This window comes from Erythrolamprus reginae, chromosome 7 (genome assembly GCF_031021105.1).
Source record: "Erythrolamprus reginae isolate rEryReg1 chromosome 7, rEryReg1.hap1, whole genome shotgun sequence".
Taxonomy (NCBI): Eukaryota; Metazoa; Chordata; class Lepidosauria; order Squamata; family Dipsadidae; genus Erythrolamprus; species Erythrolamprus reginae.
The window spans coordinates 78,088,374-78,113,180 of record NC_091956.1 but is presented as its reverse complement, the minus strand read 5'-3'; the positions used below and the strand labels follow the sequence as shown (position 1 = coordinate 78,113,180).

The following is a 24,807-nucleotide window of genomic DNA, read 5'->3' as shown; positions in this document are numbered from 1 at the left end:
TCAGTGGTTCGAATCTCTAGTGCCACGTAATGGAACGAGTTCCCATTACTCGTCCCAGCTTTTGCCAACCTAGCAGTTCGAAAGCAGGTAAAAAATGCAAGTAGGAAAAAATAGGGACCGCCTTTGGTGGAAAGGTAACAGCTCCTTGGCATTTAGTCATGCTAGCCACATGACCATGGAGACAGCATTGGCTCTTCGGCCTAGGAACTGAGATGAGCACCGCCCCCTAGGGATGGAAACGATTAGCACACATGTGCAGGGGAGCATTTATTTTTACCTTATTCATATTCTAGATCTAAAACGGTGGTCCACAAACTGTGTCCGTATTACTTACTGAGTTGCATCCATTAATAATAGAGTACAATTCAGAGGAAAATTGTAAAAACCCATTTTATTTACAGGACAGAAAATCTACAGTGCAATAGATTCCAGTCATCGGTGGCTTCATGTCCATATCTTCAGCGAAGGGTGTGCACGCATGTGCCAGGTGGTATATACTGTACAATCTCGTAGCATGATTTCAGACAACAGTCGTATTCACTTTCCCAGAAAATGCCATCTATCAGCTAAGAGAAAATGATAATCAATTATCAACTTAACAATTATAAGAAGTTTGGATTATAAGAATTCAAAATTCAAATTAGTTTTTCCAAAGTAGGGGTATCACACTCGATTTCATTGAGGGCTGCATCAGGGTTGTGTTTGACTTTGAAGGGCCAGGGTAGGTGGGGCGTGGTTGGGGGTGGCCCTGGCCATGGTCATCACGATGTCACTCATGCCAGGGGTACTTGTGGTGGCTAAGGCAGGGCTTACCTTAGAGTCTCCCTCACATTATAATCTCCCTTCCTTCCTCCCTCCCTCCCTCCCGCCCTTCCCTTCCTTCCTTTTTCCTTCCCTCTTTCCTCTTCATTCTCCTTTCTTCTTTCTTCCTCTCTTCCCATCTTTCAATTTTTCTTTGTCTTTCCTCTTTTTCCTTTCCTGTCCCTTCTTGCATGCTCAAATGCAAAAGGGGAAACATTTTTTCTTTGTCTTGTTTTTAGTTTGTTTTACTAGCCCTCTGAAAATGGAGCTGGTGTGTGTGTGTGCCCCATTTTTGAGTGTAACAGCCTCCTGCAGCCCTCTCCCCTCCAAAAAGGAACACACACCCCGAGCTCTGGCCCATGGACCAGCACCAGGCTGCACCATGCCAGAAACCAGGTTGCACAATGGAGCAAAGTCCCTTCCACAGGATGCAGGCAGCATGAAAAAACACACCCCTTCTGATCTGTGGAAAAAACCTCTCCTCATGGAATCGGTCTCTGATGCTCAAAAGGTTGGAGGTCAGAGAGCTCCATATGGCCCAGGTCAGTCATGCACACATATGCACATACTTCAGCGTCTACATTAAAGTACTTTATATAACAATGAATTTATTCTGTAGATCATCTAAAATGCAATATGAATTGTTTAAGTGCTTGTTAGGACACATTTAAATAATATGGAAATAGTTCTCACCTTCTTTGGAAACAGAAGGCTCTTCCACAAGTGGTGGAGCCTAGAGAAAAGAAATATAAATTCTTTTGTAAAATGTATACAAAATACAAAAAGAGGTGCAACAATATAAAATTCGATATAGCACATAGTCTAAAATCTGCAGATTAAAACTCAAAACAGCAAAGAGAAAAAAGTTTAAGGAGATAAAAATACATGGAAATATAATCAATTTATTTATAGGTAATGTTGTGGTTAGCTCTGGCCCAGCTCCAGCCCCAAGGACTGTGAGTGTGGGGGAGACATCCACATGCTGCAGGCCTTGGTGGAATCTGCTGATGAAGGCTCCTCTGACCAAGAAGACATGAGTGACAGGGAGGAGAGTGTGGCAGACAGCTCAGAAGGAGATCAATTATCTAGCTCCTCCTTGGATTCGGAACAAGAGTTAATGATACAGCCACGCATGCGGAGAGCGATGCATAGGCAGCAACAACTGAGAGATTATTATCAAAGAAAATGAGGCCACCTGTGGTTGGGTGGGGCTGTGGTCATTAGTGAGGTTGCTATAAAGAGCAACCTGTGGGTTTGGCCACTGTGGAGGATTATCTGATCGTTGTGTTTCGTGACTGCTTTACTGACTTTGACCTTTTGTGTGCTGATTTTTCCCTCCTTTGAAACTAAACCAGAGCAAACTGTGTTTCACTTTGTGAAAGAAGGACTGTGAATTGCCTCACAGCTGCAAGCTAAGTATCACAGAACTGATAAGGGACTTGTACAAATTACCAGTTTGTTTGGAGACGAGTGCTCTTTGCTATCCCAAAAGAGGACTTAGTTTAAGTGAATTTTCATTATGAAGAACATTGTTTTGAATTTTCAAACGTGTGTGTGTCTGAAATTTGTACCTGTGAATTTTTGGGAGGATTCTACCAGAGAGCCCGACAGAACAGGGAGTAGGCTTTAATCACAGAGGAACTAAGTGTTTCTGTTCAATGCTTTGCAAATAATAATTTAAGGGTGGATCTGAAAAACGGCCTTTATAAAAGTGATGTGGGAAGAGGGAACTCGGGTCCTTCTGCGATTTAAATTCTTGTAGTGTTGTTGTTGGGGCTTGTTTCTTTAAATAGTCTTCTTTGGATGTTATTAAAATCTGCTTCCTTTGAAGCTTCATCTCACTTTTGAAATTACAGTTTAACATAATTAGTACAAAAGCCTATTTGTGCTATAAAACAAACAAACACCAGCTGTATGTATTTTGGATCCTGAATGTGTGGTTTGCAGTTTCTAGTATTGGGTGGGCTCCTAAAGTTGAATACTAATAATTCTCCAAAAAGTTAGAGAATTCTAAATTCATTTAGGCCATTTTGAAAACCAGTTTCAACCATTCGCTCTTGTGACAAAAGGCAAATGGAAACTGGTTTAATAAAAAAAATTCTTTTATAAAAATAGTTCAGATCATAGTTCCTCCAGTTGCACAACTGAAACGTCTGTGGGTATTAAATGGATCAGGAGTCCCCGAACTTGTTCACTTTAAGACTTGTGGACTTCAACTCCCAGAATCCTCCAGCCAACTTCTGGACTCCATGAGTTGAATTCTGGGAGTTGAAGTCCACAAGTCTTAAAGCTGCCAAGTCTGAAAACCGCTGAAATGGATGCTTTAGTTCATTAATAGTTAAAAAGGCAGCTTTTCAAAATAGCCGGGAATGTTTTTGAAAAAAAGATCTATCTATCTATCTATCTATCTATCTATCTATCTATCTATCTATCTATCTATCTATCTATCTATCTATCTATCTATCTATCTATCTATCTATCTATCTTTCTATCTATCTATCTTTCTATCTATCTATCTATCTATCTTTCTATCTATCTTTCTATCTATCTACCTACCTATCTATCTATCTATCTATCTATCTATCTATCTATCTATCTATCTATCATTTATTTATTTATTGTTAGAGTTGGAAGGGACCATGTGGGTCATCAAGTCCAACCCCCTGCCTAAGCAGGAACCCTATAGCATCCTAGCCAAATGGCAGTCCAATTTCCTCTTAAAAATGTTCAGAGTATTGGAGTTCACAACGTCCGCTGGTAGGTTGTTCGACTAGTTGATCGTTCTGACCGTCAGGAAGTTCTTCCTTATTTCCAGATTGAATCTCTCCTTGGTCAGCTTCCAGCCGTTGTTCCTCGTCCGGCCCTCCGGTGCCCTGGAGAATAAAGTGATCCCCTCCTCTCTGTAGCAACCCCTAGTATACCTGTAGACTGCTATCATGTCTGCTCTGGCCCTCCTTTTCTCTAGGCTATCCATGCCCAGTTCCCGCAGTCTCTCTTCGTAAGTCTCGGTTTCTAGGCCCCTGATCATTTTGGTTGCTCTTTTCTGCATCTTCTCCAGAGTTTCAATTTCTTTTTTGAAGTGTGGTGGCCAGAACTGAACACAGTACTCCAGGTGTGGTCTCACCAGGGCGTAGTAGAGTGGTATTAAGACTTCCCTGGTCTTGGAGTGTATTCTCCTGTTGATGCAGCTTAGGATTGTATTGGCTTTTTTGGCTGCTGCTGCACATTGTAGACTCATGTTTAGTTGATTATCCACCAAGACTGATTGTTAATGCTTATTACGTATATATTCCTCTCTGCTTCCCTCTTTTCCATACTGACCTCAGCCTCCAAGATCATTTAGCATTTAGAATTTAGCACTTAGATCTATATATTCACAGCACTCTCTAAGCAGTTTACAGAGAGTAAGCATATTGGCCCAACAATCTGAGTCCTCATTTTAACAACCTTGGAAGGATGGAAGGCTGAGTCAACCTTGAGCCTACTGAGATTCGATCTGTCAAACTGCTGACAGCCGGTGATCAGCAGAAGTAGCTTGCAGTACTACACTCTAACCACTGTGCCACCTGCATCTACTATTTAATTTCCAAGCTTCCATAGCATTTTAGATTATAACAGCATTAACTCTCAATTGCCTGTGCCAACATTGAAAAGGAAAGGGGAGAAAATGTATATATTCTCTTACAGATTGCACAATAGATTGGATGTCTTCTTCGTTGCAACAATAGGGACTAGTGCCCACCAGAAGGTTGGTGCTGGAAAGACAATATTAAGAGAATATTAAGACTTGAAGAGTGGGGAAAACAGATATTACTGTATTTAGAACTGAGGTCTCCAAGCTTGGCAACTTTTAAGAATTCCCAGAATTCTTCAGTCAGCTTGGCTGGGAGTTGAAGTCTACAAGTAGTGATGGGTGAACCGAACTCGCACAATTCGGGTCCGTCCCGAATTTTGCGGTGTTCAGTATGCCGAACCCGAACCCGAAATTTTTTTAAAACTTCAGGCAAAGTTCAGGGTCAAGTTCAGCGTTCAGAGCTTTGACGTCACCGGCAGGTTGCTAAGGATGTCAAGGTAATCAATTCCGGGACTCACAGGTAGCATATCTGCTGGCACAAGAGTCGTGCATGTGTATGCTGGCCAGCTGATTTTTGGCTCTCATGAGGGCTCTGGGAGGGCGTTTTTGGCTTCCAGAGACCATCTGGGGGGATGGGGGAGGGTGTTTTTACCCTCCCCCGGCTCCAGGGAAGCCTCTGAAGCCTGGAGAGAGTGAAACACTAGCCTACTAGGCCCACCAGAAGTTGGAAAACAGGCTGTTTCCGGCCTCCAGAGGGCCTTCAGGTGGCGGGGAAAACTGTTTATCCCCTCCCCAGTCGTCGTCATCATCATCATCATCATCATCATCATCATCATCATCATTATTATTATTATTATTAATTAGATTTGTATGCCGCCCCTCTCCGTAGACTCGGGGCGGCTCACAGCATACAATAAGACAATTCATAACAAATCTAATAAATTAAAAAAACATTTTTAAAAAAGCCCCATTATTAAACCAGGCCTACACACACATTGAATTGTAGGTGTGGGCACTTGCACAATACCGCTTACCCACACTCTTTCGTCACTCAAGGAAAAAAAGGCATAGGGTTTGTTTAACGAAGGCAACCATAACTTTCACAATTGCCATTGTACATTGGAATGATCTTGTAACATTATGTTTTATGACCATATCACTGCCTGTAATTCTTTTTGGATTTTGACCAAATAACTACAGATGCATACCATTTTATGGCTCCTCCATCAGCCTTTTTGTGAACCAAAGCTTTCCAGCATTCGTGGGTGGACTTGATTATTTCCAAAGCAAATGCCTAATTTAAAGCAACATTGAGAGGAGGAAAAGAGACAGGGGGAGAAAAAATGTTAGCTAGATATTATAATTGCCAAAAATGTAAAAAGGAGAATTTTAGGAACACACTCAAGATAAACTAAAACTTGAAATTTTGTTTAAGCATTCCTAGGGGTTTATTTTAATGTTAATACCTACTTGACTTTCAAACTTCAAAGCATTCAGATATCAGTAACTGGAATTTCCCACCACAAGATAGAAAGGGGGAGAAGAAAATTTCAATAAATATAGTCTGCATTCCATAACAATTGAACATATTAAAATGGTTTAAGTAAAACACTGAGGGCTACACTTTGTCTGGGAAAAATTAACTCTGCTTAGCTTTTTCAGACTTGAAAAACTGCTTTTTGGGGGGAAAGAATTGCTGAAATAAAAACTCGTGAATTATGTTCTTGTTTTGGTTCTGTTTAAAGCAAAACTGCTCAGCATATGCTGAAGTTAAAAATATCAGCTCTTTGGATGATATTTTGGCAATGTTGGGAAAGATCTAAATAAGGTCACAGAACAGCCAGATCATGACTGGAGTCTGTTGTGATTCCGTCTGAGGCCCCTCAGGGAACGGCTGATCCTCTGCCGGCTTCCTGCTCAGAGGGGGAGGATGAGGAACAGGAGGTTCAGGCAGACGGGGAGGAGGAATCTCAGGCTGAGGGAGAGGGAGGACAGACAGAGTCCCCCGAGGGGGAGCTCTCCCCAGGAAGCAGCCTGGATTCCTTAGATGAAAATGCACAAGCAATAATCGATCTCCGGCGGAGAAGAGCAACACAACGGAAGGGGACAATTAGCCAGGTACTTTCAGCACTAAAGAGGCAACAGCTGGGTTTGGGTGTGGTGCTCTCTGGAAAGGCTGAAAAGGCAGACCCACCCTTCCTGGCTTGTGGAGTATTATCTTTGGGAGTCCTGGGACCTGGCTGTGATCTTTGGCGTCTTGGAATTCTGGTTTGTGACTTTGAATACTGAAACCTTGGGGGGAAAAGGTGTGGGTCTTATTCTCTACAGTGGTGGGTGTGCCAGCAAGAAGTCTGCTATATTGTCTGGCCATCAGGACTCTGCTGTGAAGTCTCATAGCCTGCCTGTTGGGAAGAACAGGTTTTTCTCTGTGTTTATTTTTCAAACTATAAAGTGCTTTTGCTTTTACCAGCGTGTCTGGCTGCTTTTTCCAGTTGGTGTTGAAGTCTGGGGGCACCCAGACAGAACAGAGTCAGAAATGTTTTCCCCCCCCAAAGGATTAAGTGTAAGGGATAGTTGGAAACAGAAGTAGCATTTAGACTTAAACACTGCATGATAGTGTTTTACAGCCCTTGTCAGCATATTCTCATGAACAATCTGGGTCCTCATTTTACCAGCCTCGTGTTCTGCCGGGCTCTCTGGTAGGAGCCTCCCGAAAATTCAAGGGTACAAATTTCAGACACACACACACACGTTTGAAAATTCAAACAATGTTCTTTATCACAAAATTCAAAATACAGTGTTCCCTCGATTTTCGCGGGTTCAAACTTCGCGAAAAGTCTATACCACGGTTTTTAAAAAATATTAATTAAAAAAAATACTTCGTGGGTTTTTCCCCTTTACTACAGTTTTTCCCACCCTATGATGTCATATATCATCGCCAAACTTTCATCCGCCTTTAATAAATATATTTTTTAATAAACTTTAATAAATAAACATGGTGAGTAATAATCTAAATGGTTGCTAAGGTAATGGGAAATTGCAATTTAGGTGTTTAAAGTGCTAAGGGAATTGTGATACTGTTCATAGCCAAAAATAGTGTATTTACTTCCGCATCTCTACTTTGCGGAAATTCGACATTCGTGGACGGTCTCGGGACGCATCCCCCGCGAAAATAGAGGGAACACTGTAAACTAAGCACTTTTTGTATTGCAAAGAACACTCATCCCAAAACAATCTGGTAGTTTGTACAAGTCCCTTATCAGTTCGTAAGTACTTAGCTTGCAGCTGTAAAGAAAGTCACAGCCCTTCTTCTTCCACCAAGCGAAACACACTTTGCTCTGCTTTGGTTTCAAAGTGGTGAAAAGTCAACAAACAAAGGCCGGAGTCAGCAAGACATTCATGAAACACAATGATCAGATTATTCTCCACAAGGGCCAAACCCACACGCTGCTATTTATAGCAGCAGCACTAATTACAGCAGCCCCACCCAACCACAGGTGGCCTCATTTTCTCTTGTAATAATCCTTTAGTTGTTGCTTCCTATGCATCACTCTACGCATGCGTGGATGTGTCATTAATTCTTGTTCAGAATCCAGAGATGATACAGATGACTGATCTCCTCCTGGGCTGTCTGCCAAACTCCACTCTTCCCTGTCACTCAGGCCTCCTTGGTCAGAGGAGTCTTCGTTGGCAGATTCCACTGGGAGCAAAACAGGCTAGCAGCATGTGGATGTCTCCCCCACATCTACCTGCACATTCCTTGGGGCAGGAGCTGGGCCAGAGCTAACCACAAGATTGTTGGGGGAAATATGCTGATTCTGTAAACTGCTTAGAGAGGGCTGTAAAAGCACTATGAAGTTGTATCTAAGTCTAAATGCTGAATGCTATTTTAAGAAAATGGAGGATTTTATTCCGATATTAAGGGGGTGCGGTTTAGTAAAAAATAGCACTATTAAAATTGGATTGTTTTCTCACTAAATATTCCCCAACTCGACCTCAGTTGCTACGACAACTGCATTCAGATTACAAGTTGCCCATCCCTGTCATAATAAAGTTGAATATTATTTATAGTAGACTAAGTTCATATCTGATAGGACTATCAGAGTTTCAAAAAAAATCTAGACAGAGAAAGCATGTGAGATATTTTGACAAAAGAACAGTGTTGTTTGTAGCGTCATGAGAAATTGAAGTGAAGGAAAATATTTTGAATTACTATAAAATGGTTTACAGTATTGGATTCCTTACATATTCTTACTGTATGCACGTTTCATAAAGTACGTTTATCATTTTTAAAGTAAACAATTTTTCACCTTGTCTTTAAATGTGCCGTTAAAAGCAAACTTATTTTCTGGCTTCCCATCTGGGACTTTATATAGTCTGCACCAGTCAACAGTAGCTTCAAGATAACCTGGGAAAAACTTCCTGACATCATCAATATCTGCAATAGGTTAAAAAAATGCAGGTTAATAACAGCTTCTTCCAAATCCACCATTCTAAATGTACTGTACATGCACAAGATTCTAAAACTGCAATAAATCTATCATAAACATTGCAAAGGCTGAACTCATGAAACCCCAACCCAAGTTACAGATTTAATCCTCTGCTTACACAGACGCGTTACATACAGAAATTCCAGGCAAAAAAATTGAATATAATTCGGTAATTGTTCAATGCATTTAATTTACTGGATTATAAAAAACAATCACACAGGCTCTTATACAAACTGAAGATAGATTGGATAAAGCAGACTGGAAAATTCGATAACCTGGCTACTGATGAAGCACCTTGTAATGCAATTTTTTTTTCTTAAAAAGCTCAGTGTTCTAAAATTGTGATTGGAGACACAGTCACTTATTTTTGTCTCCATAGCGAGGGATTTAAGAAGCTCCAGAGCAGCTAAAACATCTCAAAATCATTTATTCTGAAACACAGAATGCAACAACCTTTTGTTCAGCCATAGTCTGTGGAATGGACTGAGCTAACCATGGTCTGTTACATAAACAAAGTGTCTTAAGCAATAAAATCACAATAGTTCATAAAACACACTGAGCTTAAGTATACTTAAGTATTGGCATCCTTCAGTCTCGAAAGACTATGGTATTGTGCTGTGGAACAAGTTCCTAAAACACTGCATGCAAAGCTGGAGTATCCTCTCCAGAGCAAGAGGCCTGGGTAAGTTAGTATGAAGGATATTGCCCACAAGATCATATGCTGCAACGTCCTGCCTGTCAACGACTACTTCAGCTTCAACCAAAACAACACAAGAGCACACAACAGATTCAAGCTTAATATTAACCGCTCCAAACTTGACTGTAAAAAATATGACTTTAGTAATCGAATTGTCGAAGCGTGGAATGCATTACTGGACTCTGTGGTGTCATCCTCTAACCCCCAACATTTTACCCTTAGACTATCCACAGTTGACCTCTCTTCTGCCTTCAAAAGGTCACTTAATTAGCAAACGTTAGATTGGGTTTGTACACCAGACAGAACGAATTACTATTATTGATTATTATTAAATACCTTGGATTTTCTGAGCAAGTGGGTCGTCCACACTGATGGCTATGACCTTCCAGTCAGTTTCTCCTTCATCAATAAGACCGATAATTCCAAGGGCCTTCACCTTAACAACTTCACCAAGTGTCCGAACCTAAAAACATAGAAGATGCTGCACAATTTGTTTGTTTCCAAGATGCTATTTAAGGTGGGAAATCAGCTGGAACAGCTCTGAAAATAGGTTGAGGTAGGACGGGGAACAAAAAAATAGAGAGGGAGAAAATTCTGGAAGAAAACATACCTGTAGTTGGTTAACACCTTGAAGGAGAGAGCATTCTAGTATCAAGGCTACGCGGCGTGTTTTCATTACAGGCGGCATTTTTCTACAGTAACGCTGTACCAAGATTTTATATTTTAGCTCAGAGGTCTTCAAACTTGGCAACTTTAACACTTGTGGACTTTAATCTCCAGAATTCTTCAGCCAATATAACTTGTGAAGTCCACAAGTCTTAAAGTGGACAAGTTTGAGGACTACCATTTTAGCTGAAGCTGCCACTCTAAAACTAGACAAGGTCATTATATAAAGATATCTCAACTGCTTCAAGCTACCAAATGACCCAGAAAATAACCAGGCATTTCAATCCTAAGAAATACATAGAAGTTGTTTACTTTTTGCACAGTCATGGGCAATCAGGTGAGCAATCAATCAGTTTGAGGCTTTATTCTAGCTGTAGTATTCTAGTATTCTAATCTAGCCATCTTGTTTCAAAGCCTTCACCTGTCAGGTTTCATTGAGAAACAAAGAATTAACTGTCTAGAGCAGAACTGGGCAAGATGCGGACCGAGGACTGGATGCAGCCTGCCCGTTGTCTGCGACCAGCCCGCGGAGGTTGGTCCAACTTTTCTAGATAAGAACCGGGTGTTCAAGATATATATAATATATAATATATAATTTATAATAATTTACAATTTAATAGTTTATAATTTATAATAATTAATTTATAATTTAATTTATAATTCAATTATAATTTATAATTTATAATAATTAATTTATAATAATTAATTTGTAATTTGTAATATAATTAACTCAGTTCTACCCAATAATATATAGTATGGGGTAGAACTGAGTTAATTACATTAGTCCAGCCCTCTAAAACCATCCCAATTTCTCATGCGGCCCTATGGCAAAATTAATTGCCCACCCCTAGTCTAGAGCCTTGTGCCCAGTTGTGGAAACAGACAACCAGCAACTTTCCTAGATAAGCTTCATCACTACGTTAGGAACTAAAGAGCTGGAACAATTAAAGTATGCCTCCGTGGTAATTCAGACAGACCTGGGCACCAATTTCACAAACATCAATGGGATCATTGTCCCCACAGCATCCTGTATCATCATCTGTATGCTTTGGATCTTCCCAAGTCTGCAGGGGAGGAAAAAAGGAAATAAAGTGTAGCATTTATTATTGCTTTGTTCATTTATACACATTATTGACATTCTGAAAAAGGAGGATCAAGTGGTTTTTTACGTGTTACTCATGTAGCACACATAAGTACCGTAGAGTTTCGGTTATCCATCCTTTGGATATACGACAACACTCTGGATTATCCAACGTCGTGGCTACTTGTTAGTTTAAAGAAGAGAATTTCAACTTGAGCATGACAGAAATAGAGTCAGGGAGTGCCAACTGTGATTGAATCAGTACACATTTTCATGGCCCAATGGTCTGGGCAAATCTCTATATTAACTTTAACAAATCTACAGCAGTATTAAAGACCAGATTATTGGGGAAAGACAAAAGCTTTCTGTTTTTTTAGAAGCTGATATAGGCCATAATTCTGACATCAGTGTTTAGGAAATAATAATTACAGGTTGTAAAATATGTTAACAATTTCAAAATGTTTACCAAATGGTTTTCCAAGCAATGTGACACAGCTGCAAAAACTACACTGAAGACATAGCTTTTCCGGCAGGCTTGGGATCATTGATCTCGCAATTTGTGAGTCTGGCCTGAATGATATGCATGTATGTGATTTTTTAAACTGTTTTTAAATCTTTTATGATGTTTTTAAATGTATTTTCAATATCCTATTGTAAGCCACCCAGAGTTCTTCGGGAGTTGGGCAGCATAGAAATACAACAAATTAAATTAAATTAAATTAAATTAAATTAAATTAAATTAAATTAAATTAAATTAAATTAAATAATTAAATTAAATTAAATTTTAAATTAAATTTTCTTTTTTACATTCTTTTTTTTAATCTGCCAAAAAATTGGCCTATATTACTGGCAAAAAATGCTTTGGATTAAATCCAGTTTATACCTAAAGTTTTCTTTCCCCATTCTGAAAATGAGAGAGAGCACACTGCGGTGTATGTTCCACTTTGAATTCAATTCCATTCTGAATGTGGTGTGGGAGAAAATGCCCTCATTCCCAATTTATGAATTTCCTAAATGAACAAATCCCCAAACATCACCTGTGGGAAGGCCCCATAGTTCCAAATGTAGCCTTTATAGGGAAAAACGTTTGCTACACATCGCAGTTTGCCTTTCTTTACATCTTGCTTAATAGGATTCAGTGGCTCCTTGGTGGCAATCTGAAAAGTAATATAAAAACAGGATGGAGAAAAATTAGGAGAGATTGTGAATAAATGGCTCAGCTATTTACAAATGTAAAGAATATCATTCATTCAGCTTGTATTGGTACTTTTCAAGGCCAAACAGTATATTTTATTAGAACATTTATTAAGATATTTGGAGGGCACCATTTTAAAAAGGGCAAACATCTGATATTTGAATGACACTATGAATGGATCACTAATAAATGGATGTCATACAATGCTTTGTTTCAACTTTTACTTCCTTTATTTGGCGGGCCCCAGGGGAAGAGCCTTCTCTGTGGCGGCCCCGGCCCTCTGGAAGCAACTCCCCCGGGAGATTAGAACTGCCCCCACCCTCCCTGTCTTTCGTAAACTACTCAAGACTCATTTATATCACCAGGCATGGGGGAGTTGAGATATTCCTTCCCCCTAGGCCATTACAAGTTATGCATGGTATGTTTGTGTGTATGTTTGGTTTTATAATAAGGGTTTTTAGTTGTTTTTATTATTGGATTGTTACATGTTGTTTTTATCATTGTTGCTAGCCGCCCCGAGTCTACGAAGAGGGGCGACATACAAATCCAATAAATTATTATTATTATTATTAATTATTTGGAGGCTGCTTTACAAACTTCTAGAACAAGATATCAAACTCAATGCCTGCAGGCTCCTGGAGTGTTTAGAACTGGCCCGTGATGCCCCTGCCAGCGAGAACAGAGCTTAGGAGGGCCGCATATGGGTTCTCCCGAGCTCTGTTTTTGCTGACAAAGCATTGCAGGAGGCCATCACAGCTGCAAACGGAGCTTGGGAGCTGTTGTGGCCCGTCCACATCCTGCACAGTTGGTCACGGATCCCAAGAATCGAAAAGTGCTTGTGGCACAGTACCATGGGCCCATGCACCTAGCACTAGAGTCCGATAGTGAAGAGGTCGGAAAGGATTTGGTGTCAGAGGCTGAAAGCCAACCAGGGCCTTCTGCATCTCCCGAGGTGCATATGAGTGACTAAGGAGAAGAGAAGGAACATCTTCTTGATGCTAGGGCACGCAGGGCTGTTAGAAGGCAGGAGTGGCTATGCAAGAGGAGGTCTCTTTGTGAATAGAGCTGCAGGCAAATTGGCCATGCCCTTAGACTATTTAAGGCTTAGCACGTCACGTTTCAGTGTGGAGGTCAACATCGTTCTGTTCCAGATATTCTGTTCGGCTCTCACTCTGACATTTTTGTTCAGCTTGTGAAAAAAATCGGCTTTCCTGATTCTGCTAATGACCTCCGGCCTTTCTGCCAACTTTTCATAATTTTTATGGAAGGGTATTGGCTTGGACTCTGGCAAACTGTTAAGACATTAACAAAGAAACATAGAAGACTGACAGCAGAAAAAGACCTCATGGTCCATCTAGTCTGCCCTTATACTATTTCCTGTATTTTATCTTAGGATGGATATATGTTTATCCCAGGCATGTTTAAATTCAGTTACTGTGGATTTACCAACCACGTCTGCTGGAAGTTTGTTCCAAGGATCTACTACTCTTTCAGTAAAATAATATTTTCTCATGTTGCTTTTAATCTTTCCCCCAACTAACCTCAGATTGTGTCCCCTTGTTCTTGTGTTCACTTTCCTATTAAAAACACTTCCCTGCTGAACCTTATTTAACCCTTTAACATATTTAAATGTTTCGATTATGTCCCCTTTTCCTTCTGTCCTCCAGACTATACAGATTGAGTTCATTAAGTCTTTCCTGATACGTTTTATGCTTAAGACCTTCCATCATTTTTGTAGTCCGTCTTTGGACCCGTTCAATTTTGTCAATATCTTTTTGTAGGTGAGGTCTCCAGAACTGAACACAGTACTCCAAATGTGGTCTCACAAGCGCTCTATATAGCGGGATCACAATCTCCCTCTTCCTGCTTGTTATACCTCTAGCTATGCAGCCAAGCATCCTACTTGCTTTTCCTACCGCCCGACCACACTGCTCACCCATTTTGAGACTGTCAGAAATCACTACCCCTAAATCCTTCTCTTCTGAAGTTTTTTAATTAATTAGCAGCTGATTTACCAAAAAGACTAATTTATGATCTCCTGAACTTTTAAAAAAGACCCAATTGCTAAGAAAACATTAGGTGTAAATTATTAGTGTTTTAAATCAGTTTGTGTGTGCATATTTCTTGGTGGGCTCGGCACGGGGACAGACAGGAGCCTGTTTTCTCTGGCAAAGCCCTCGGCCCACCATAGGCGTCCCTGACACGAGTGACATCAAGATAGCCACGCCTACCTTAGTCACGCCCACTTCAGCCTTTAAGGTCAAAAACAACCCTGATGCATCCCTCAATGAAATCAAGTTTGACACACTTGTTTGAGAGCAAAATTTTCAAATTACCTCCATTTTAGCATTTGTCCAACGAGGAATTTCTACAATCATATTAAATACAACCTAGCAGGAAAAAAAGAAAAGCAACATTTTTAAAAATACCGAAACAGGCTAATATATAAAATGCAAAAGCTGTTTCCTTCTTCAGATCTAGAGAAGACAAATTTCTCTCTTTCTGAGTCAAATCTTAAGTTTGCCAGGTAGCGGGATACAACAGCCAAAGGAAAAAACTTAGCTGTTCCTAAATGTATCTTCTTTCTATGTAGTTTATATATTAAATATCCTATTGCATTATATAATGTCCGGGATAGTGCCTGGTTGCATGGACTTTATTTTTCTGAATACAGTAGTCCCTCGCTATATCGCGCTTCACCTACTGCGGCTTCACTTATTTATTTATTTATTATTTGGATTTGTATGCCGCCCCTCTCCGAAGACTTCATCGCGGGTTTTCAAGAAATATTAATGAGAAAAACCATTCGCGGATCTTCGCTGGTTCGCGGGTTTTTGAGGAAGTCGATCGGCAGATTTAAACAGCCCGCCGAACTCTATTGGCAGGTTTTTCAAAAAATATATATCTAAAATTGTGAATACTGTATTTATATACTGTATCTAAAATAAATACTGTGTGGGAAGGGTTTATAAACACTTAAAACAATGAAAACTTACCAAACAATTACAATATAAATACTTAAATAAGTACTATCAGTTGATAAATTCCCCATCGCGGATTTCACCTATCGCGGCCGGGTCTGGAACGTAACACCAGCGATAGGCGAGGGCTTACTGTAATCCAGCTACTTATCTTTTTGTGAAAACAAATACTGTACTGAGAACAAAAGAGCACCCTTAGATCATATTGGGCATGATTCATAAATGCACAAGTACTTGATGTGGATTCAGCACAGATTACGTTGGTAGCAAAATTGCATCTTTGGGTTCTAAGGGAGCGATGACAGGATGAATACAGTAGTCTTAAAATTCTATCACCTCCCCCCAAAAAGAACCAAAGAATGGGCAAAAAAAAAGGTTTCTCTTCTTTTCTACAGCACACAAAATACCCGAGAGATCTCTTCTATAAAACTAGAGAAGTCACCATTATTCTTCCAAATAGGTACCGTTGAAGAGGTTACAGAATTTAAGAAATAAATTTTATTAGATAGATAGATAGATAGATAGATAGATAGATAGATAGATGACAGATAGATGATAGATAGATGATAGATAGATAGATAGATAGATAGATAGATAGATAGATAGATAGATAGAGGATAGATAGAGGATAGATAGATAGATGATAGATAGATAGATGATAGATAGATGATAGATAGTAAGATAGATAGATAGATAGATAGATAGATAGATGATAGATAGATAGATGATAGATAGATAGATGATAGATAGATGATAGATAGATAGATAGATGATAGATAGATGATAGATAGATAGATGCTAGATAGATAGATGATAGATAGATAGATGATAGATAGATAGATAGATGATAGATAGATGACAGATAGATAGATGATAGATATATAGATAGATAGATGATAGATAGATAGATGATAGATAGATGATAGATAGATAGATAGATAGATGATAGATAGATGATAGATAGATGATAGATAGATGATAGATAGATAGATAGATAGATAGATGATAGATAGATAGATAGATGATAGATAGATAGATAGATAGATCTATGATTATAATGTCTTGTTTACCACATATTTCCATTGATCCAAGATGATGCATAATACTTAATCATCAGAAATTAAAATCGTAAAATCTAAACCCTTAATCTATATAACTTTCTATAATCAGCATAATTCCAACATGAAAATAGAAAACTACAATTTATATATATTTTAATGCATGAAATGGAAAAGGCTATAGAGTATAGAAACTCAGCTGTGATAAAAAAAATCATCATCATTTTCTAAATTTCTTACTCACAAATCACATTGTAAATAATCTAAAAAATGGTCTGCAGTCCCACCTCATTTCCATTGTTCTTTGATCGTTTTGAAGGAACCTCTTCATCCTGTGGAAGAAATCAAGATAGAAGCAGAGCTCATTCATAAATATGCAGATCTAAAATATGATCCTAAGTGAAATAGTCTTAAAAAATTAGCAAATTCAAACCCTAAAATATTAACTCTGCTATCCTTTTTACAATGCAGTACTGTATATATTAGCAGGTAATATGTTCAACAATGACTAGATTTACACATGACATCACACTATGAACTATGGCCTATAATTTGAGAGTTGGCCATCTCCTGGTCCCGTCGACTAAACAATGTCTTTTGGTGGGTCCCAGGGGAAGAGCCTTCTCTGTGGCAGTCCCGACCCTCTGGAGCCAGCTCCCCCCTGAGATTAGAACTGCCCCCACCCTCCTTGCCTTTCGTAAACTCCTTAAAACCCACCTCTGCCATCAGGCATGGGGGAACTGAGATAACTTCCCCAGGTCTATACTGTTTACCGGTATGTATGGTATGTTGTGTGCATGTTTTTTAAATTATGGGTTTTTAGCTTTCTAATGATTGAATTTGTATTATATACAGTGATACCTTGTCTTACAAACTTAATTGGTTCCGGGATGAGGTTCTTAAGGTGAAAAGTTTGTAAGATGAAACAATGTTTCCCATAGGAATCAATGGAAAAGCGATTAATGCGTGCAAGCCCAAAATTCACCCCTTTTGCCAGCCGAAGTGCCCATTTTTGCGCTGCTGGGATTCCCCTAAGGCTTCCCTCCGACCTCCGGACCTCTGTGTTTTTGCGATGCTGCGATTTCACTGAGGCTCCCCTTGCTGTGAAACCCCACCTCCGGACTTCCATTGCCAGCAAAGCGCCCGTTTTTTGCGCTGCTGGGATTCCCCTGCAGCATCACAAAAACACGGAAGTCTGGAGGTGGGGTTTCCCAGCGAGGGGAGCCTCAGGAGAATCCCAGCAGTGCAAAAACAGGTGCTTCGCTGGCAACGGAAGTCCGGAGACGGGGCATCCCAGCAGCGGCAGTGGGTTTGTAAGGTGAAAATAGTTTGTAAGAAGAGGCAAAAAAAATCTTAAACCCCGGGTTTGTATCTCGAAAAGTTTGTATGATGAGACATTTGTAAGACAAGGCATCACTGTATTGTTTTTTGTTGCTGTGAGCCGCCCCGAGTCTGCGGAGAGGGGCGGCATACAAATTAAATAAATAAATAGATGATAGATAGATAGATAGATAGATAGATAGATAGATAGATAGTTAGTTAGTTAGTTAATTCTCAGTGGCTGCATTTCTACAATACACTTAGCAAAAACGAAGGAAGGTTTACTTACATCAAATTTGTAGTAAACAGTTAACAATATCTTTCCAGAATTACCTAACGATGAAACCAAATTTTCTCAAACTTGTGATCACTAGCAATTTAGGTGGAGCTGCAAAATTTATTGCAAGCTGGTTGGGTTTGCACAGGTAAAAAGCAAAGCACTGTCAGAACTTGTTCCCTCTTTGCCTCCAAAGGAGGAACTAAATTTGGAATGAGTCTTGAGAAATTGTGATTGACAGATGATAAATTCTGGCAAGGCACATTGTTTTACGCGGTAGTTCTGAAAAGATTGGAGAAGCACACGTGTTAGTAAAGTTGAGGGCTACTGATTTCATTAAATACAGCACTTCAACCAAAAGGATATATTTCATATTTAATTACCTCGTTTGGGTCAACAAACAGAGGGATGTCATGGAATGGGGAAATGTATTTTCCCTTTGCGTTCTCTGCAAGAGGAAATAAAATTATACGCAAACAGAAAAACAACAACAATGGAGCATTTGTTGCTTTCATCTTCAAAGAACTAGTAGTGCTTAGCTGTTCCAAGTCCACGGAGAGCGGCGGCATACAAATCTAATAAATTAAATTAAAAACTATGGAAAGTATTTTTTTAGCTAAAATATACACATTAGCCAAGTTCAAATAAGCTGGCCATGTTCAGATATTCACCACTTTATTGAATTACACAAAACAAGCTCTAGTCTTCCACTCATACTTTTTCTGGGCATAAACAAATCGAGGTATCTTTAATTTACCATGATTTTTTGCCTTGCCTAGAATAGCAAACTGGACTCCAGTCTTAGGACAGGACTGGTGCCAGATATTTCTGCACTTCTATTTCTACTAGTTTTTCTCATCATTCCTATCATTCTTTTCCTCCCACTTAGGACTGTATGACTGTAACTTGTTGCTTGTATCCTAAGATTTTTATTAATATTGATTGTTTCTTCATTGCTTATTTGACCCCTATGACAATCATTAAGTGTTGTACCACACGATTCTTGACAAATCGAGTTGTCGAAGCGTGGAACTCATTACCAGACTCAATAGTGTCAACCCCTAACCCCCAACATTTCTCCCTTAGACTATCCACGATTGACCTCTCCAGGTTCCTAAGAGGTCAGTAAGGGGGGTACATAAGTGCACTAGTGTGCCTTTCGTCCCCTGTCCAATTGTCTTTCCTTTATCTCATATATCATATATATTTTCTTCCTTTCATATATCTCCTCCTCTATTTTTATATTTTTCTTTATATATATTACCTCATGTCTATTCTCTTCTATATGTATTGTATATTGGACAAAATAAAAATAAAATAAAATAAAATGTATCTTTTTCTTTTATGTACGCTGAGAGCATATGCACCAAGAAAAATTCCTTGTGTGTCCAATCACACTTGGCCAATAAAATTCTATTCTATTCTATTCTATTCTATTCTTGGTGCAGACACCTTTTAACCTTACCTAGATCTCCATTTATGCATACATAAATATTATCAGCCTGCATTGAGCCAAAAAACACACCCCCTCCCTCTAAATTGTTATACAGCTGCCTGCGTGGGAAAGTTGTGACAACTTACATGGACTAAGAGAACATGTAAAATTTGACATACAACGCCAGGCAAAGATAGAGATCTACACTGCTCAAAAAAAAATAAAAATAAAGGGAACACTTAAAAAACAGAATATAACTTCAAGTAAATCAAACTTCTGTGAAATCCAACTGTCCACTTAGGAAGCAACACTGATTGACAATCAATTTCACATGCTGTTTTGCACATTCAACTTTGTACAGAACAAAGTATTCAATGAGAATATTTCATTCATTCAGATCTAGGATGTGTTCTTTGAGTGTTCCCTTTATTTTTTGGAGCAGTGTATTTTACACCCACACACAACCAGAAGAACAAAGACACGCATGCAAGAATTTTATTATTTATATCACTATAAAGCTGGATTCAAAAAACAAACAAATGAACAAGCAAGCATACATACATAGTTTGCGGAGAGGGGCGGCATATAAATCCAATAAACCTAACCTAACCTAACCATACATACATACACACACACACACATACATACACACATACATACACAGACAACCGAAGTCCCCCAAACTTGCACTTTTTTCCTCCAAGGCAGCAGCTCATATTATGCTCATATTATGCCTTGGCCAATAAAATGAAAGGCCCCGCCTTCAAACCCCGTCCATTGGACAGATCGGAATTGGTCCGTAAAACGTCATCAAAAAGCGTCATCAGCCTGGGAAAAAACCCCTCCGGGCGCTTTCCAAAGGAATCCCAGGGCCTGCGTCGCCGTGTTCTTCTCTCCCTCACGGGAGCTACTTACTAAAGTAGAGGCGGAACTCGGCGGAATGCAGGCGCCCCCTTTGCTCCGTGTCGTACTCAGGCCCGGCCATGAATCCGCCGGAATAGCCGCGGCAACTCAGTGGCCGGGCTTGCAGGAGCCGCGCGGCTGCTTTTCTCCTGCCGGAAACGCTGCCCTGCTGAGCCGCCCAAGACAGCCGGGGGAGCCAACCTAGAGCGGCAGCCGCACGCATGCTTGTGCTCTCCGCTTCTGCGGGGTGGTGTAGTAGTCCCTCCTCCGTGGCGGCGGGTGGAGTTCGAGCATGCCCAGCAAATCCTCGGGACTCGCCGCCGTCTGGGTTAAAAACTTTCCGACCGAAGCAGAAAATCCTGGGCGGACGTGCCAGGAGGGCAAAGTTCGAGGCCTTGCAAAGAGAAGGGGGAGGAAGGAAGGGACGGGATATTTGGCGGGGGGGGGGTTCATTTTTGAAAATAAGTAATTGTGGAACTTCTAGGGGTATTTAGTTATGAGGAAATAGGGGTTTAGAAGGAGGGGTAAGGAATTAAGGAAATGAATGGAGCACAATGGCTTTGATTTACTAAGCGATGGAGAATAATTAGCAGAGGAAGTAAATACTGTAATAGCATTTATTTTTATTTTATTTATTTTGTCCAATACACATTGAAGAGAATAGACAGGTAGTAATAGAAACATAGAAACATAGAAGACTGACGGCAGAAAAAGACCCCATGGTCCATCTAGTCTGCCCTTTTACTATTTCCTGTATTTTATCTTACAATGGATCTATGTTTATCCCAGGCATGTTTAAATTCGGTTACTGTGGATTTACCAACCACGTCTGCTGGAAGTTTGTTCCAAGGATCTACTACTCTTTCAGTAAAATAATACTTTCTCATGTTGCCTTTGATCTTTCCCCCAACTAACTTCAGATTGTGTCCCCTTGTTCTTGTGTTCACTTTCCTGTTAAAAACACTTCCCTCCTGAACCCTATTTAACCCTTTAACATATTTAAATGTTTCGATCATGTCCCCCCTTTTCCTTCTGTCTTCCAGACTATACAGATTGAGTTCATTAAGTCTTTCCTGATACGTTTTATACGTATTTATATATATATAAATATATATAAAGAAAAGGATAGAAGAAAAGATACCCCTAGCCCCCAACATTTCTCCCTTAGACTCTCCACGATTGACCTCTCCAGGTTCCTAAGAGGCCAGTAAGGGGCGTACATAAGTGCACTGGTGTGCCTTTCGTCCCCTGTCCAATTGTCTTTCCTCTCTTTCACCTATCATATATATTCTCTTCCTTTCATATATCCTCTCCTCTAAGTTCACTTTTACCCTTATATATATTACCACATGTCTATTTTCTTCCTATGTACTGTATTTGTGTTTTGGACAAATGAATAAATAAAATATATATATATAAAAAAAAAATAGAGGAGAAGATATATGCCCCTACAGAGAGGGGCGGCATACAAATCTAATAAATAATAATAGGAAGAAAAGATAAATTTAATTTTATTTAAATTTAAAGATAATTTTAATTTAATTTAATTTAATTGGAGAATGAAACAATCTGTGTAAACCGGGTGACCACATTAGACAAAGGAGGCAGCATGAGATTAATGACATATACGGAGAGTAATAGATATGAAGTTAAGTAGTATTAATGATATTTAGTGGATGATATATATTTACTAAGTTTTTATTGATTGATTTTGTCCATTACACAATGAGGGTTTTAGTAGGTATACACATAGTAAAATACATAATGGAGGTTATAGAGGATATACTCAGTAAAATACATCTAAGAAAGAATAGAAGAAAGGTATAGGAGATATAGGGAAGCAATAGGACAGGGGATGGTAGGCACTCTAGTGTGCTTATGTACGCCTCTTACTGACCTCTTAGGAATCTGGAGAGGTCAACTGTGGATAATCTAGGGGTAAAGTGTTGGGGGTTTGGAGATGACACTATGGAGTCCGGTAATGAGTTCCACGCTTCGACTACTGAAGTCGTATTTTTCACAGTCAAGTTTGGAGCGGTTAATATTAAGTTTAAATCTGTTGTGTGCTCTAGTGTTGTTGTGGTTGAAGCTGAAGTAGTATTGAAGTAATTGTATTGACGATATGATGTACAGTAGTCTCTCGCTATACTGCGCTTCACCTACTGCGGCTTCACTTCATCGCGGGTTTCTGAGGAAGTCGATCGGCAGATTTCAACAGCCCGCCGAACTTGATCGGCAGGGTTTTTTTTAAAAAAATATATCTAAAATTGTAAATACTGTATTTAAATACTGTATCTAAAATAAATACTGTGTGGGAAGGGTTTATAAACACTTAAAACAATGAAAACTTACCAAACAATTACAATATAAATACTTAAATAAGTACTATCAGTCGATAAATTCCCCATCGCGGATTTCACCTATCGCGGCCAGGTTTGGAACGTAACACCAGCGATAGGTGAGGGACTACTGTATTTGCGTTTTGGGTTTTTTTGGGTTGTGAGAGCCTCAGTCTCTTTCACCAATGAGTCCCCAATCTTGCCAACTTGTTAGTGACTACTTGTCAACGACTACTTCAGCTTCAACCACAACAACACACGAGCACACACTTAACACGATACAAACTTAAAGTAAAATGCTCTAAACTTGACTACAAGAAACATGACTTTAGTAACCGAGTGGTTCATGCATGGAACTCACTACCAGATTCTGTAGTATCATCACCTAACCCCCAAAACCTTACCCTTAGACTATCTACTGTTGACCTATCCCGATTCCTAAGAGGTCAGTGAGGGGGTGTGCATAAGTGCACCAGCATGCCTTCCATCCTCTGTCCTAATGTTTCTCTTTTACTAGTATCATGTATATAAATAGTGTTATATCTTTGTATGCCACCAATACGTACGTGACAAAACACGTACGTATAAATAAAATAAAAACTTTTAAGACTTGTGGGATTCAACTCCCAGAATTCTCCCAAGTCTTTGTATCATTGCAAATGTTCAAAAAAAACCCCACCCAGGTCAAGTTTGATAAAGTTGCTGGCCACTTCAAGGGACCGAAAAGCAAAATTGCAGGTCTCTTTGAGAATCTCATTTCGGTCCTGGAATTAGTTAATCTCTGATCAGAGACTTAATTAACTTCCAGAGTGTCTTTGTTTGACTTGGGCTGTCCAAATCTGATAGCCTTTACAGATATTTGACTAGAAGTGTTCTGGAATGAGGGAACCTAGATCCCCTTACTTACTCCTAAGTAAGTTAGAATTATTTAAGTTTTTAAAAATTGTCTAACCTTGAAATTTCCTACTTTTCCCAAGTCCAAGTAATAGCTACCGGTAGGTTTGACTTGATTTTTTTTATAATCAACCAAGATCTCACCTATCAGGGTAATACACATTTAGTATTTACCCTGATGGGTGATAGTAGCTATCAGATCTTGGTTGATTATAAAAAAAAATCAGATTGTGTCCAAAGTCCTAATTTCTTGGTTGCAATCCTGATATGAATGCAATTCAAGTCTGCAATTACCAATATTCTCCAATATTGCAGGTATTGCAATAGTATGTAGTATTGCAGAGTTGGATTATTGCTGTATGCAACCTTTCTGATTCTAATGCTCATTTCATTTATCCATTTTCAAGAGAAAAGAAATCAAACTCAAAGTACACTGTTTAAATATAGATTTTAGGCTTTTGTCCAAGTCTGCACAGCTCTTTTTGCTTTTCCTGAAGATATGGAATTGTTCTGCATAGAATTGTGTGTGAATGAAATCCTGATCCAGATTAATGACTCGGACTGGCTGGTTTATTTTCTATAGCCTCTATAGCTCATGAACAGTCAAAACAGAAAATACGGTAAATGTCCCCTTTGGGTTTCTGTAGATCAGTGCGGAATTATGAAGCAGGTAGCGTCCCTTTGCTGTTTCACAAATGTTTATAGAAAAGGCTAAGCATACATTGTCTTTCAGGCATGCACAAATGCACACTGCATTCTAGCAAGTGCAGATTTACAGCAATTCAGAAATAAGTTTGCATTGTCTTTTAGTGGTTTTTCTTATTTAGTACTCCTTTCCCAAGACTTTGTTGTCGTTGTTTGCAAGCTTTACAAATAAAAAAATGTCCCATTAAGTTTTTTAAAGGTCAATTGGGCCCCTGCTTCTCTTTGCCTCCCAACATCTAATGTGTTTCTTTCCTTTGTTGTTTATTTTGATAATCAGATCAGCTGTCTATATATACACAGTACATTCAGTACTTGTATGTGGGTAAACACACAAGCCCTTTTTTCACAGAAGCTTACAAAAATATACATTACTTCTCCTGGGTACTGTAGA

At 39.3% G+C, this 24,807-nt stretch overlaps 1 protein-coding gene across 1 annotated transcript; it reads right to left on the bottom strand.

The window, feature by feature from the left end:
• Positions 1 to 372: 372 nt before the first annotated feature.
• PPA2 (inorganic pyrophosphatase 2) lies at positions 373 to 20,786 on the bottom strand. The gene is made up of 12 exons (XM_070757910.1): positions 20,491 to 20,786; positions 18,524 to 18,588; positions 16,831 to 16,875; positions 14,841 to 14,894; positions 12,347 to 12,466; positions 11,206 to 11,292; positions 9,899 to 10,025; positions 8,686 to 8,813; positions 5,584 to 5,669; positions 4,487 to 4,556; positions 1,495 to 1,534; positions 373 to 566 (listed from the first exon to the last, which is right to left on the bottom strand). The coding sequence occupies exons 1-12, from the start codon at positions 20,699 to 20,701 to the stop codon at positions 538 to 540; spliced, it is 1,062 nt and encodes a 353-aa protein (XP_070614011.1). The 5' UTR covers positions 20,702 to 20,786; the 3' UTR covers positions 373 to 537.
• Between the last annotated feature and the right edge of the window lie 4,021 nt (positions 20,787 to 24,807).

Bases quoted from the DNA above. Each gene is read 5' to 3' on its own strand.
- PPA2 (XM_070757910.1), bottom strand. From the start codon at position 20,701: ATGCGTGCGGCTGCCGCTCTAGGTTGGCTCCCCCGGCTGTCTTGGGCG. The intron at 11,293-12,346 runs GTGATGTTTGGG...CCTCCCCTGCAG, and splicing joins ACTATGGGGCCTTCCCACAG to ACTTGGGAAGATCCAAAGCA. The intron at 10,026-11,205 runs GTCTGTCTGAAT...CTATGTTTTTAG, and splicing joins TTTGTGAAATTGGTGCCCAG to GTTCGGACACTTGGTGAAGT.